General features: G+C 35.0%; 3 protein-coding genes across 5 annotated transcripts; 1 reads left to right on the forward strand and 2 right to left on the reverse strand.

The window, feature by feature from the left end:
* Positions 1-700: 700 nt before the first annotated feature.
* Positions 701-6,061, reverse strand: LOC115698940 (uncharacterized). Its single transcript, XM_030626142.2, has 15 exons — positions 5,846-6,061; positions 4,541-5,222; positions 4,153-4,465; positions 3,883-4,029; positions 3,685-3,773; positions 3,474-3,566; positions 3,259-3,385; positions 2,653-2,717; positions 2,393-2,567; positions 2,089-2,283; positions 1,932-1,979; positions 1,696-1,842; positions 1,495-1,577; positions 1,302-1,417; positions 701-1,204 (listed from the first exon to the last, which is right to left on the reverse strand). Exons 2-15 carry the CDS (start codon positions 5,119-5,121, stop codon positions 1,122-1,124), a joined length of 2,262 nt encoding a protein of 753 aa, XP_030482002.1. The 5' UTR covers positions 5,122-5,222; positions 5,846-6,061; the 3' UTR covers positions 701-1,121.
* Positions 6,062-6,431: 370 nt separating this feature from the next.
* Positions 6,432-8,217, reverse strand: LOC115698942 (uncharacterized protein At4g14100-like). Its single transcript, XM_030626147.2, has 3 exons — positions 8,077-8,217; positions 7,478-7,778; positions 6,432-6,974 (listed from the first exon to the last, which is right to left on the reverse strand). The coding sequence occupies exons 2-3, from the start codon at positions 7,731-7,733 to the stop codon at positions 6,568-6,570; spliced, it is 663 nt and encodes a 220-aa protein (XP_030482007.1). The 5' UTR covers positions 7,734-7,778; positions 8,077-8,217; the 3' UTR covers positions 6,432-6,567.
* On the forward strand, positions 7,573-13,893 carry LOC115698941 (acetolactate synthase small subunit 1, chloroplastic). Of its 3 annotated transcripts, none has more exons than XM_030626146.2 (12): positions 7,573-7,712; positions 9,326-9,539; positions 9,875-9,958; positions 10,252-10,320; positions 10,601-10,684; positions 11,277-11,426; positions 11,934-12,020; positions 12,319-12,423; positions 12,516-12,638; positions 12,947-13,099; positions 13,279-13,344; positions 13,582-13,893. In XM_030626146.2, exons 1-12 carry the CDS (start codon positions 7,693-7,695, stop codon positions 13,663-13,665), a joined length of 1,239 nt encoding a protein of 412 aa, XP_030482006.2. In that variant the 5' UTR covers positions 7,573-7,692; the 3' UTR covers positions 13,666-13,893. The 3 variants fall into 3 exon arrangements, with proteins under 3 accessions (XP_030482006.2, XP_030482005.2, XP_030482004.2); XM_030626145.2 differs by lacking the exon at positions 7,573-7,712 and adding an exon at positions 8,206-8,345; XM_030626144.2 differs by lacking the exon at positions 7,573-7,712 and adding an exon at positions 8,560-9,174.
* The last annotated feature ends 32 nt before the right edge of the window (positions 13,894-13,925 follow it).

Below are 13,925 nucleotides of genomic sequence, written 5' to 3' on the forward strand. Positions count from 1 at the left end.
CTAATTTCCTCTTATCGAAAGTTATAAATTTTGATAGTGAGGATTTTTTTATGTATTATTAATCAAATTTTCCAATCGAAAAAGATATTAAAATAGGAAATTGACATCGTATTTAGATTTATGTGTGTAATTTTTCTTTTCCAATGTAATAATAAAGTATTACCGAATTTGGAATTTGTGTTTTGAAAAATAACAATATTCATATTATTCTTTCTACAATAAGGGTGCATTTGGAAAGCCACAATGTAATTGAATTTCTGTGTAATTGGAGGTAATTACACAATTTGTCATGTTTGTCTGACCATGTAATTACACTATAACTGTGTAAATGGAAGTAATTGAGGGGTTCCAATTACACTCTCCAATTCTCATGCCCCCCATGAGAATTGATGTAATTACACTGTGTAATTACTAAAATTTTTCCATATTAAACATTAGCTACTAAAAAATATTATTTTCCCATGTAATTACTAACTATTTTACTAAACAAGATATTAGAAATTTATATGTAATTACCACCTCATATCCAAACATACCTTGCATTTTAAAATATAGTGTAATTACTACATTGCGTAATTACCCTACCTAGTAATTACACAGTTATTTTCAAACGCACGTGTGTGAAATTGTAATTAAAAAACATTATTGAATTTGGAATTCGGATTCATTTTTTTCCCTAAACTTTAATAATAATTCTCAATTAACAAAAAATTATTTATTCAATCCACCAAAATGTACTATTAATATTTGATCATAATAAGTAACTATTCTTTATTATCATGATTAACAATAATCGTTTTCTAATTCTTCTATACTCGTGCATTATTACTCACTCAAGTTCTTTGGTGAATCTTGTTTCGTTTGTCTTGATAATCCATTGTAAAGTATCACTTCAAATATTAAATTAGAATGATAACACATTTGACATTACACTACATCTAGATTACATGGTATGTTCGCAAGATCAAGATGTTTTACCAATGAATCTCCTTCCCATTATTGGTCTGTGAAAAATGCTTCCTTCAAGAAACTAATCAATGCTTCATCATATAAGCATATAGTAAAATGCAAGACATGATCAGCAGCAGAGCCACAATTGAGATTTGATTTCATCTCATCTCCTATGCTTTCTTTTCCTCAATTGTGTCAGTGTCTTCCGTTAAACCGCCTAATCTGATAATGTCTTCGACTAGTATTTTTCCCTCTGTTCGAACAATGTATAACGATTAAAAAGAGAAAACGAAGCTCGACTCTCGACTCTTGCATCTGTTAGATGTTTCTATTCAGATTTATATACTAACCTTGATCCTTGGATAGGTTGCTAATAAGTTCTTGTATGCCCTCTTTGCCCAAAGTGTCTTTAAGGTACATAGCAGCAGAAGCAACCTCCTCAGGAGTTACTTTTCCATCATAATCTCTGCACAAACAAAAAAGTAGATAAGAAACTCTTTCATCATTATTATTTTGGCATCAAGAAAATGCAACAAGAGAAACCTGTCAAGCAACTGCCAGCGATCCCCGATTTTCGCATCAACATCATCAATTTCCTTTTCAAGCTTTTGAAGCATAGCATCAACCTGTTTGTTCATATGAACATAAGCTAATTACTCATAGCACAACACCATATAGCTGACGAGTTTAGTTGTAATTTATGTTAAAAGAAAGCTTAAGATTGTTTTGGATAGTTCTATTTACCCTGTCTATAAGTGCTGAAGAAGCCTTGTCACCGAGAGCCGTCTCGGCAGCAAGATTACTGTCCTTCCTGGCTGCTTTGTATGCCTTCTTTGCTTCTTCTTCCCCATCAGTTCCTTCCTTCTCTACCATATGATTATAAAGATCAACCTGGAAAATTGCCATACAAATATAACAATGTCATTTTGATGAATTTTCCAAAGAGCAGATTTTTCTCACAAATCAATTATTAGGCATACCTCCTTTTTCACAAGTTTCAAAAACTTTTCGCGCTCCAGCCTGACTGACTGAGAGTGGTAGACAAAGAAAATTTTAAAGTCAATGTGAATTTTGTTACTTAACAAAAGAAAATCACTTGGTCAACTCACAACAAGTAAAATTACTTATAGTTCTTACAGATGCCGAAGCCAAAACAGCCAATGCACGACTGAGCTCACAAAGTTGCCCTTGTTTCTCTAAAGCTTTTGCTTTTGCTTGTTCCTGTGCTTCTCTAGCTGTTGGAATAGTCATCTCTTCTAGAGCCACATCTGTTTGTTTACTAGCGGATTCCTTTAGTTTGGCTTGTTCTTCTTCCTCTTTCTCTTCCTCCTCCTTCACAAACAATCAAATTAGACCCACTAACCGAAGTAAACGCAACTGTAGCATAACACAGTTATAGAGCAACAAATATCAAAAGTTATAGCATAATGAATCAACCAACCTTGATCAATTCTTCCTGCATTTCTAAGTACTCCAACTTTCTTCTCCTTTCTGAAACAGAGTCTTCAGAAGGCAAAGTAGTCACCCCAACCGTATCCACAACCTCATCAGGAAGAGAGGAGAGCGTAGCTTGAACAGCTTCCTCTGGCTTGACTTTACCATGCACCGAGAAAGCTCTGCATAGTTTACCAGCCAAAAGGAGAAAAAGTTGCACACAGTTTCGCCTTGAAATAGTTTAAAACAAACATGCTTTGTAAGTACCTTGAAAGTATCAAGAGGGAAGATGGTACCGAGTAATTCAGAGACAAATCCAACCAGTCGTGCAACTGCAAAGACAGAAAGTTACATGCCTGATGAACAAGCTTTTACTATTATTATTTTCTTCTGATTTTATGCAAAAACCTGTTCAATCTTAGATGAAAATGATAGGCCTTAGGATAAATAAGGAGGGTAATTGTAAAAGGAGAAGTTTATGCTATACATATGAGTGAGTAGTGAAGGGTTTTGGGACAGACAATGAATTAGTTAAGTGAGCAACAACACTTCGGAGAGAACTGAGCCTCTCAGCAACCTTGTACTCTTACGTTCTATTAATCAATATACCAGTTACTAAAATTAAATTGATAGGGAATTCCTATCAGAAAAGAGGGAAATGGAAAATGAAGAAGAGTTTCAAATACTAAAATAGATCCATATCAGGCTATCGGCATATATAATATGTTACGATGTATTTTGTTCACTATAGTGTACTTCAAGCTGACGATATAACTGTGACTGTTTAGAAGAGATTGCAGCGAGTCAAAGCTTAAAATGGCTTGTTGACATCACTGACAGTAACAAATGAGGTGAAATTAGTTAAGCTCAAACCTCTTCTCTCATTTCCTCTACCGAACGTGTTCCAAGTATGCCTCGTTCTCTACAGGCTAAAATAAGTTCTCTTTCTGAAAGGGACTCGACCCCCTCAGCTTGAATCATCTTATCATCTTCCTTGATCCTGTCCAATTATGATGAATATATGCATTACATAAAAATTTAGAAACTAAACATATACCTATGAATGGATAATGATAAAATTATCTTACTGCTGTAGTCTTTTTCGAAGCATATAACGCAAGTATGCATCGGTTCCAAAGGGGCTAATACCCATATATTTGCACATATTTACTAAACGAGGTCTGTATAAAGCATCCAAATTGTAAATTATCAAATCAATAACATCACATAAGATAATCTTGACCTATAAATGAGCAAACAAATTCCCAAATAAGTTAATCTTATTAAAAATAATTCAACCTGCTAATGTTGTCTAATGTGAGTTCATCATTGAACAACTTGGCAAAGCCTAAAATCTCGTCATTAGCAACACGCTCGCCTGTTCTAACCTGTTGGATGGTACAATACAACCAAATGCAAAACAGTAAAGCCAAAAACAGCATAAAAGCTTTCTTTTCTTATAAAGGAGAGATAAAAGATCAAGAGTTAAATCCCTACCTTGTTCATAAATTCATCAAGATCTTCTGCTGTCTGCTTAACTTCTCCACTTCGCGAGGTTTTTATTTCCTTTGCCATTTCTTTTACTGTGTCTTGAAGAAACTTTGCATATTCTATTCTTGCATTTAGCTTTCTTTTCAATTCCTCCTACATTTTGAATTTTGACACAAACCTTCTTAGACAAATAAAACTTGGAAAGCAAAAACAGATATCACAAAGGGATGCAGTGCAGCAATGATAAACCGAAAAGATTTTGTTGAGAATGTTTACCTGTTCTTTCATCTTGTCCTTGAAGGTTGATGGTAACATGTTAGGGAACAATTTAAGGAATACTGGCAGCAAGAATTCCATGAATGGAACTATAATGAAAACAGCAAAAGGAACTAGTCTGAAAATGTCAGCAGTGGTACGTGTGAGTTGTTGCCTCTCCCTTCGAGAAAGGCTCTTTCCACTAGCAAGCTTCAACAACAGCCTTGAGCTAATTCTAACATCAGCCCAGAGGAGTTTTGTACCTAACCAATAGTGTTGCATAGTTGACTTAAATTCATCCTTCCAATGAATTAATTTCTTCGCCCAATCCTCCCTAAAAAATGAGATAATTACTAGATGCATCAAACTAAACCAAGCACAACCTTACAAAAATCGAAAAGTCATAAACCTGCTCATGGAAGCCACAGCTTTCAGAGCTGGTCCAATCCCCAAAAGCACAGTCCACATTCTCATCATAACAGTTTTATCACTCTTTGGAGAGTCCTGTATCTGCTTAGCCTTGGCTTTGGCTTTCACCGTGCTCAAACCTTCAACAGCTTCATCACACTCCTCCGGTGAAGCTTCCTTTTTCTGTCCAGAAACCTGCTGTTCATTTCCATGCCTACCATTCTCGAATTCTGGTTGACCAGCCATCCCTGTGGAATAATATCGTATAGACTGCAAAGTCTGCATAACTCCCATTGAGGAACCAAAGTGTTCCCTTCCAATTCCATTGCTCAAAAAGAAGTTATGCCTGAAAAATCCAACTTCTCTAAGAGTAGAAGGTACATTCTTAAGAAATGAAGTTTCAACCTCATCATCTCTATGATCAGTAGTTACCAACACTTGACTCGAAAACAATCGAAAGTCATTAGAATGGGATAATTCTTCGCGCTCAACACTAGAGGAACCTCGAATCAAGAATGTAAGCTGATTCAAGGAATTGAAAGGGTAGTAGCGCTTCCTTAGCAAGATTGCTCGCGAAGCCATTGTGTATGTTGGGGCAAGACCACAGCAGAAGCAGATCTCATGTGCCCACTTGACTTAGCTTAATCACATCTTACAAACTCTAATCCTTATCTTCTAACAATCTGTATCATTATTTAAGTCAGTAAGAAAAGAATACTTCATGAGAGAGAGAGAGAGAGAGAGAGAGAGAGAGAGAGAGAGAGAGAGAGAGAGAGAGAGAGAGAGAGAGAGAGAGAGAGAGAGAGAGAGAGAAAGTTAACAAAAGTTAAAGACAACCAATCTGATTGACCATTATTTGTTTTGTATGTATGTATTGAAAACACAACATTTCTCCTATAATCATATACCCCATTATTTGGGAATGACAGAATCTAAATTTCTGAATCAAATACCAATCATCACTTATCAACTATAATAACATGAGCATCTTTGCTGTTGGGCAATGCACATAATTCCAAGCATAAGCATTTAAGCACCTACCTATATTAGCATAATTCATATATAATAAACAAATTTGTTATTAGAATTGATGGTATTTATCACAGCTGAAAAGATAGAAGCTTTGTTCATACAAAGTTGGTCCATTGGTTCGTTTAGGAAAAGGAACCAAAGAAAATGAAGGCAACCCATGATCTATTAGTGATATTTTTGAGTGACCCAGAAACCAAAAATATTCTTAAGTAGAATTTGACAAAGAAAAAACATTTGATCTGATACATACAGAGAGAGAGAGAGAGAGACGTACCCTTTATACGTTGGTGGGAGTGGCAGTAATTGGGATTGGGATCAATTTTGGGTAGAAACAGAAAGAGGATTCGAATCAAAACAAGAATATAGTTGTGGTGACAGAGTCAGAGAGCAAAAGTGGAGAAGAAGAGAGTTGGACATGGGTGAGATGTTTGATTTGAAGCCACCTCACTTTTTGTCGTTTTTTTATTTTTAGTAAATCGTAAATGTCGTTTGGGAATTGTCAGTTTTTCCTAACATCATTGTCGTTTTTTTTTTTTGTAAAAAAATCATTACATAATATGAATAAATCATTGTTATTTTAGTGATGTCGTAATTTTGAATATATAACGTCGTTTCTCAGCAGCAAGCAGCAAATGACTTCATATTTGCAATCTGTTATAACTGAATGATAATGAAGGAAAGGAGTTATTTTTGAGCACATTATTATTATACTGCTTCTGCCTGTGCTGTAATTTGTCTTATTCTAATCTTATTGTCATTCTTAATCGGGTTGATACTAATTTGTCTTTGGATTTGTATTTTATAAAAGTTAACAATTAAAAGTTTGTTTTAACATTTCTCAAAAACTTGACATGATGTTAGTTTTGCAAAGAAAATCCCCTTCTCAATGATACATTACCATTATTAAGCACCGCAATACAACAACATGATTTTACACATGAGAAGAATGAGATGAAGAAAAGTTTGTATTATCAATTACATGAATTTCACACAAGACTAAGAAGAAGAAGAAGAAGAAGAGTCATGACGATGATGATGAATCATATGAGAAGATATGGAAAACTGTGGCAATGTCAATGGATTCTGATGATGAGATTCAGATTGGAAACAATCAGGAGGAGCTTGCCATTTAGAATCTTCAAGAACAGCACCAACTTCAAATGTCATAACATGAGCATTTCTCCCAGTGTAGAATTCCCAATGCACAGGTCTCTTACTCACAACGTCTTCATAGTACCATATGAACTCAACTTTCTCCCACACATTGCACAAGAACCCATCCACATGTCTTTGCCCTAAGTAATTAGCTCCATCAAGCCAATTAGGGCGGAGAATTCCCACCTCCAGCTGAGTTGACCTGCACTTCTCCTGCTGGTCGTCGTAGAAGAAGAAGGAGGTGCCGTTGTATTGTTGGATTAAAAATCCTATGTGGGCACATATGTATAATGTATATGCTATTATAAAGTGTGATACAAAATTAAGTGACCAATTATGTTATGGGTATCAAAAGGGTATTAAATTGTCATGGAAATAATGTGTAGATACCATAAGTTAATTTATAATTTGTTGAGGGGCCAAATTATAAATACCCAAGAGTTATTCTAAAATGACTCTATAAATAGGTAGTGGTCCCCAAGAAACACTAAGGGTTTCTGTATTCTCTCCTTCCCCATCAGAGAAAATACTCTAGAAAATAGTGTATTCTTGGAAGATCAAAACCTTCTCTGCAATCTCCAACAATGGCTTCAGGTTAGTGCTTCCGCTCATATTTTATTATCATCTTCTTCTTTAATTTAGCAAAGGTTTTATAGATTTAATGATTTAGGGTTTTCTATATTAAAGCACTTTGGGAATATGTTTAGATCTGTGATTTATGTATTTCTTAAGTGTTTTATAAACTCTAACATGTTCCACTCCAGATCGTAAAGAACGTTCCCTAGCTGGTGTTGGATTATGTTGTAGTTTCTTCCGTTGCTCCAATCGTACCATAGGTCTATGATTTGGAGTGTTCCTGTGTAGTTCATCATTAGGATCGAGTGGAATTGATGCGGCCATGGAGTTGGGGTTGGGAGGATCTCTGATTCTGTTTCTGATGAACAATTACCAATTCCAATTCCACAGATGACGATGAAGATGATAAGGTTTGAATATTTTGAACCCATTTTTTTTCTTTCTCTTGATTTGATTTGATTTGTTTAATCACACAACTGACAACAACAGAGTCAATGATTAATTAAACAAAAATTAAATTAAAATAATAATACTATTATTAGTATTATTATAGTTGTGATGATGATAATGTTTGAATAAGGAATATGGATTCATTCATTCAAATTTCAAATTTCAAACACAGTTCTTTCTCTTTCTTAATAGAAAATTCTTCTTTTTTCTACATGTATGCTCTCATTGCGCAGGGTTTGGAAAACAGCAGTTCAATAATAATTATAATAATTTATTATAAATAAATAAATAAAAAATTGTGAGAGAGAAGGAGAAGAATTGTACCAAACTAAGTTTGTCTTCCTCTTCCAAGAACAATAGCGATTCTCAGAAAATCATAATCGGACCAGAGTTTTACTGGAGAAAATGAGAAGAAGAAGAAAGAGGAAGAAGACGAAGATGATAAAATTTGGTCACGGATAAAGGAGTGACTGTGAGTCAAAAATCATTTTGGGCCGACTTGGGCTTTTATGGGATACAGTATTTTCTGTTTGGGCTGATATGGGTTTTCATGGGCTACCCAATCAAATAATAATGGTTGTTGTTATAATCAGGTAACTATTATTATGTCATGTTTTGTTTTGTTAGTGGGAGACAACTCTTGCTATGTCATCTTTATGGTTATGGTAATGGTTGAAACTTGAAAGTTCAAGTTCAATAATTGGAGTTATGTGTACACACATATCTAATTTGATACACATGTAACAAATGTACTTATTAAAAGTTATTTACTAGATAAGTACATCCTAAATTTGTGTTGGAGATATTAATGCATAATCAACAACGTAAAACACATCATTTTAATTAAAAAAGGGAGGTTTTGCTTTGTTTCTTTTGGTTTTGTTATTTAGCGGAAAACAAAATCATGATATTTTATTTTCTCTGAACTGAACTTTATCATTGCTTTGGCAAATTTAAGTTAATAAAAAAAGAAAGACTTGTTGTGAATTGTGATGTGTTGGGTTGTGTGTATGTGTAGATGTCATGAAGTGAGTCCCCACATCAACTCACATTCACAAATATGGAATTTATTATGACTCCACTCACTCACTCTACTCACCACATCTCACCTCTTTTTACTAGTTTTTCTTTCTCATTTTCTAAAAGTAACAAAAAAATAGACCCCAAAGGCAGTCTTTGTGTCCAGTTCACCATGGCAGCCGTCACACCTCCTTCCATGGCCACCCCAAAACTCACTCCCACACTGGATTTCCCTATTGGGTTCTCCTCAAGTTTTGATTTTTTCGGCCATTTCAGACCACCCATTCGCACTAGGACCTCTCAACTCAACAATAACCTACTTCTCTCCGCCACAAATAGCAACAATGCTGTCTCTATCACTACCTCACTCTCACAACCACTACCACCACCTACTATCTCTAAGTCAGTACCTTTAAATTTCTTTATCTTTGATTCACTATCACAATGTTCATGTTTTTTTTACAATCCTGCAACTAGCTACTCAACAAACTAAATATACATATTTGTGTTTATATTTAATTGTTTACATATATGTGTGTTGTCAATTCACCAGGGTGAAACGGCATACGATCTCTGTGTTTGTTGGGGATGAGAGTGGAATAATAAACAGAATTGCCGGAGTTTTTGCTCGGAGGGGTTACAACATTGAATCCCTTGCTGTTGGGCTGAACAAGGATAAGGCCCTCTTTACCATTGTTGTGTCTGGAACTGAGAATGTATTGCGCCAAGTTGTAGAACAGCTCAATAAGCTTGTCAATGTCATCAAGGTAACTTCTTTAATTCCTTTTTTTATTCATTTCTGAAAGTTTTCTTTCTGAAAATCTAGTTTTGGTTGCTTTTAACACAAATTTGATCTGAAAATGAGGTTTTCATCTTTGAGGTGTTACTATTTTGAAGGTTGAAGCTTTAGTATGATAGTTCAAAGTGAACTACCGGTTTGTGCTGAACTTTAGAATATTTGTTTGTTAAAGTTAATATGAGACAAAATTGTGGTATTAGACTCAAACTTCTTCATTCCTTGGAACTCAAACTGTGCATCTGTTAATATGTTTGCAGTAGCTCCTATGCTATACTCGGTTACGTGATGCCTCTTTTTCTTTAGGTGGAAGATATATCTAGGGAGCCACAAGTGGAACGAGAACTGATGCTTATCAAACTTAATGCAGGTCCAACTACCCGTGCTGAGGTAGTTCTTTAAATATATATATGTATATATATTCAGCTAAATGTCTAATGGCCATCATGTTTTAGGAATCTCATGTTTCTTATTTTAGGTCCCTGTTGCTGAAATCTACCATCTTTAAGATAGGATACCTTTTTGTACTTCTCTTTCTGCAACTGGACTCTAATCCATAATCATATCTATACTGTTCCTTTTCACTAAATATTACTTCTTCATGAATATGAGCGTTGAATTAGATACAAAATTTCTTTTAGTTTTGTGACATCTCTTGTGTTTTTCTTTAACTTCTCTTTCAGATTATGTGGTTGGTGGACATCTTCAGGGCAAAAATTGTGGATATTGCTGAACATTCGTTGACGATTGAGGTGATTTTTGACAAAGCCTTGTACTTTTTAATGGTTGTGTGTATCTACATCCTAGTTATGGCCGTAAATATAGAACTGTATTTGGGTTTGGAAACATAGATTCAGCAGCTATTATAATCATATAAGAAATTGCTTAAGTGCTGCAACTAACTCCCAGACATTGCAAGACATCCTGTTTCAGAAATTGCGAATTATTCCTGAAAATCATCTCAATAAAGTCTATATTTTTAGTAGGACTAGGGCTTAGTGACTCCTAATGATGAAAGTGTATGAATGTCAGGTCACCGGAGATCCTGGGAAAATGGTTGCTGTCCTAAGAAACTTGGCGAAGTTTGGATTCAAAGAAATTGCAAGAACTGGAAAGGTTAGATGCTCACAATTCTAATTGAACATTAGTGTTTAGTATACAACTGCACTGCTTCAGAAATCGATTATTATAATATGTAGTGGGCCTTGGGGATCATATACTAAGGTTATTTCTACTAGATGTCATAATCTGAAATAAATGAATGACATCCTCAATTTCTTAACATCAACTGCTATTAGGATGTAACTGTTAGCATGAAGATATAAAACTCTAAATGTGGGGCCTTTTTGATAGTGGTAGATAGATTAGATACTAGCATGAACCTCTGCAGGAATGGATTAATGTGTCACGGTTTCAAGTGAAAGGTTTAGCACATTACTCAAAGTACTCCTGCTTCAGTTAGTGGCTGGTGATTGGTGATTGGGCTAGTGATTACTTGTATGGAAGTTCAAGGAGTTTTATCTTAGATAACATGTGCTCCTCGATTATGCAAGTGTTGAGAATGTAATTAAATTCTGCTGGTCAGTTCTGACCATGTAAGGGTAACCATAAAGATTGTTTAGAAACTCATGTCGCCTGTTATAATTTTCTATACAAAATAATGCAAATGTCGTTTCTAATGATGATTTAAATTTTATTTCGCTTATAGATTGCTTTAAGACGAGAGAAGATGGGTGAGACAGCTCCATTTTGGAGATTTTCTGCCGCTTCTTATCCAGATCTTGAAAGTGCAGTTACTGTTAATGGTGCTGTAGAAAAAAAAAGTCATTCACCTGATATTGACAGTATATCATCAAGTGTAAGTAGTTCTGCTTGACAAAGCCAATTTTACCTGGCTACTATCATAATGTAAATGCATGTTTATTTTTGTTTGTCATAAATAAAGCTTGATGAAGCTGACTTCCCCACACTAACATGCAAAATATGTTTTTTACACCAGATACCCAATGTGATTGTTTAGAAATGAAGAGTTGTAAATTCTGCATCAATCAAATTTAACTGAAAAACTTGTTAGCCATTTCTTCCATTGTAGAATGGTTGATTTCTAGTCCTATTTGATGTGTTATAAGGATATAGATGAATTGAAATTATACAATTAGTTGGAGATAATTATTATGGACTTATGGTTCTCTTCTCTTTTCTCACCAACAAGGTTTTCAATAATTTTATTGGTAATCTATAATCCATGAAGATGAACTGATGGTAGGGCACATACATTACTTATAATAATCGATATCATTACAATATAACCATCATATACTGAATAGTGCTGGTTATTTATTTTGTTTTCATTTCATCATTGAAGGGTGATGTTTATCCTGTTGAGCCTTACGAAGACTATATGCTGAATCAAGTTCTTGATGCTCATTGGGGTGTTCTCTATGATGAAGATGTAAGTTTTCGACATGCTTTATAAAATCCACCACTTGGTTATGTATGTCATGGTCATTGTACCAAATAAAAGTTCCGATGTGACAAATAAATCTCTTTAAGGCCTAATGAAAGTTCAATGTGCGTGATCAAATCATGTGTTCGCATGCTCTAAGTAAATTCCATTAGAATCTATTCAAAGCAAAAGCCATACCAGTATAAATGCTCCAAGAGAACTTAATTTTAATTGTGTCCAGCAAAAGTAATAGCATTGTAAAACTAGTACTGAGGCCATTCTGACATTCTAATTAATATTTCAGTCAACTGGTGTTCGGTCACACACTTTGTGTATGATTGTCAATGATCACCCTGGAGTACTGAACTTAATTACAGGTGTAATATCTCGAAGAGGGTATAACATCCAGGTCAGTTGATCTCTCTATTCATACAGGCATTTTTAGGTGCAGTGCTCATTGTTTTACTTGTGCTATAATTTTCTTACACTTTGCCATTGTAGAGCCTTGCTGTGGGGCCTGCCGAATTGGAGGGGCGTTCTCGTATAACTACTGTTGTTCCCGGTACTGATGACTCTATTGCCAAGTTGGTTCAGCAGCTTTCCAAGTTAATAGGTCTTCATGAGGTGAGGTTCTTCATTGGCACGTGATTTGCTAAGTTGGATGATAAACATATACAGCCGAATTCAAGCCAAAAGCTGCCATGTTTTAGTTCTACGAAATGAATTTAACAGTTTGAGCTTGATCGGCCTGAACCCGTAGGCACCAAACCCTTCTTTGGATTTTATCTCGAATCCGAAGAAGGGCCGTGAGTTAGTCTAATCATTCATTCATGTTAATATTAGTACTATAATATCCCATGAATCTCTTGATCCCTATTGGAACTTGTTATCTGCACAGAAAAGCTGAAATAAAATGGTTGTTGTTTGTTCAGGTTCGGGATATCAGTCACCTACCTTTTGCGGAGCGAGAGCTAATGTTGATAAAGGTTTCTGTGAACCCTGCTGCTAGGAGAGATGTTCTTGATATAGCCAACATTTTCCGTGCGAAAGCAGTTGATGTGTCTGATCACACGATCACCCTTGAGGTCTGGTCTACCTTCTCTTGTCTTCCAATTAGCATCAACTGTCTCACACATTTAGCATACCTTTCACATTTATTACCAGGTCTACCTGAAGTGTGTCTTTTCTTATTATTATTATTCTTAATGTTTTTATTCATTTTGGATTTGTTTGTAATGCTATATATATATATATATTTATATAGCTTACTGGTGATTTGAACAAGATGGTGGCACTGCAGAAGTTATTAGAGCCTTATGGTATTTGTGAGGTTAGTCTTTCTTTGTGTCCAGATTAACAATAACATTGCATATATCCAAGAGTTTTTATTTGGACTTTACTATCAGCCTAGTATGCATAGAATTCATAGCTCAAGTAAACAAATAGTTCTATATGAGGTGAGGTAAGAGAGGCTTTATTTGGACAAACAAATTTAAGGTAATTAGAAACCTATTAAGTTGTAGTTTTCCAGTTTTACTTCAATTTCTGTCTTTGTTTCTTGGAAAAGGTTGCAAGAACCGGAAGGGTGGCACTGGTACGAGAGTCGGGCGTTGATTCTGAATATCTGCGGGGATATCCTCTTCCATTGTGATCAGTGATCAGTGATCAGCAGCAGATTCTTGTTAGCTTTCTTTTTGTCGAGTGAGTTGTTGTATTTTGATGTAGTCTGTAATTATCTATCTCTATTGTTGTATTATTATGATGGATTTTGGTTTTAATTTCTCAATGCCAAAGATAATAATAATAATAATAACAATATAAACTTGCAGTTTTGCAAGAATACTATGAAGGCCTAATAAGAATGGTGATATTGTTGATATTACCATTGAGATTGGATGTTCTAACCACATC

This window comes from Cannabis sativa, chromosome 8, assembly GCF_029168945.1.
Source record: "Cannabis sativa cultivar Pink pepper isolate KNU-18-1 chromosome 8, ASM2916894v1, whole genome shotgun sequence".
Taxonomy (NCBI): domain Eukaryota; kingdom Viridiplantae; phylum Streptophyta; class Magnoliopsida; order Rosales; family Cannabaceae; genus Cannabis; species Cannabis sativa.

What these genes read in the sequence shown, in the direction of transcription:
- LOC115698940 (XM_030626142.2), bottom strand. Translation starts at nt 5,121, where the DNA reads ATGGCTTCGCGAGCAATCTTGCTAAGGAAGCGCTACTACCCTTTCAAT. An exon ending in GCTGTGGCTTCCATGAGCAG is followed by an intron (nt 4,466 to 4,540) that starts GTTTATGACTTT and finishes CTCATTTTTTAG; the next exon opens with GGAGGATTGGGCGAAGAAAT. An exon ending in TGCAGGAAGAATTGATCAAG is followed by an intron (nt 2,284 to 2,392) that starts GTTGGTTGATTC and finishes TTGTTTGTGAAG; the next exon opens with GAGGAGGAAGAGAAAGAGGA.
- LOC115698942 (XM_030626147.2), bottom strand. Translation starts at nt 7,733, where the DNA reads ATGGGTTCAAAATATTCAAACCTTATCATCTTCATCGTCATCTGTGGA. An exon ending in TTACGATCTGGAGTGGAACA is followed by an intron (nt 6,975 to 7,477) that starts TGTTAGAGTTTA and finishes TCCAACAATACA; the next exon opens with ACGGCACCTCCTTCTTCTTC.
- LOC115698941 (XM_030626144.2), top strand. Translation starts at nt 8,813, where the DNA reads ATGGAATTTATTATGACTCCACTCACTCACTCTACTCACCACATCTCA. An exon ending in GTCCAACTACCCGTGCTGAG is followed by an intron (nt 9,959 to 10,251) that starts GTAGTTCTTTAA and finishes CTTCTCTTTCAG; the next exon opens with ATTATGTGGTTGGTGGACAT. An exon ending in TTGACAGTATATCATCAAGT is followed by an intron (nt 11,427 to 11,933) that starts GTAAGTAGTTCT and finishes TCATCATTGAAG; the next exon opens with GGTGATGTTTATCCTGTTGA.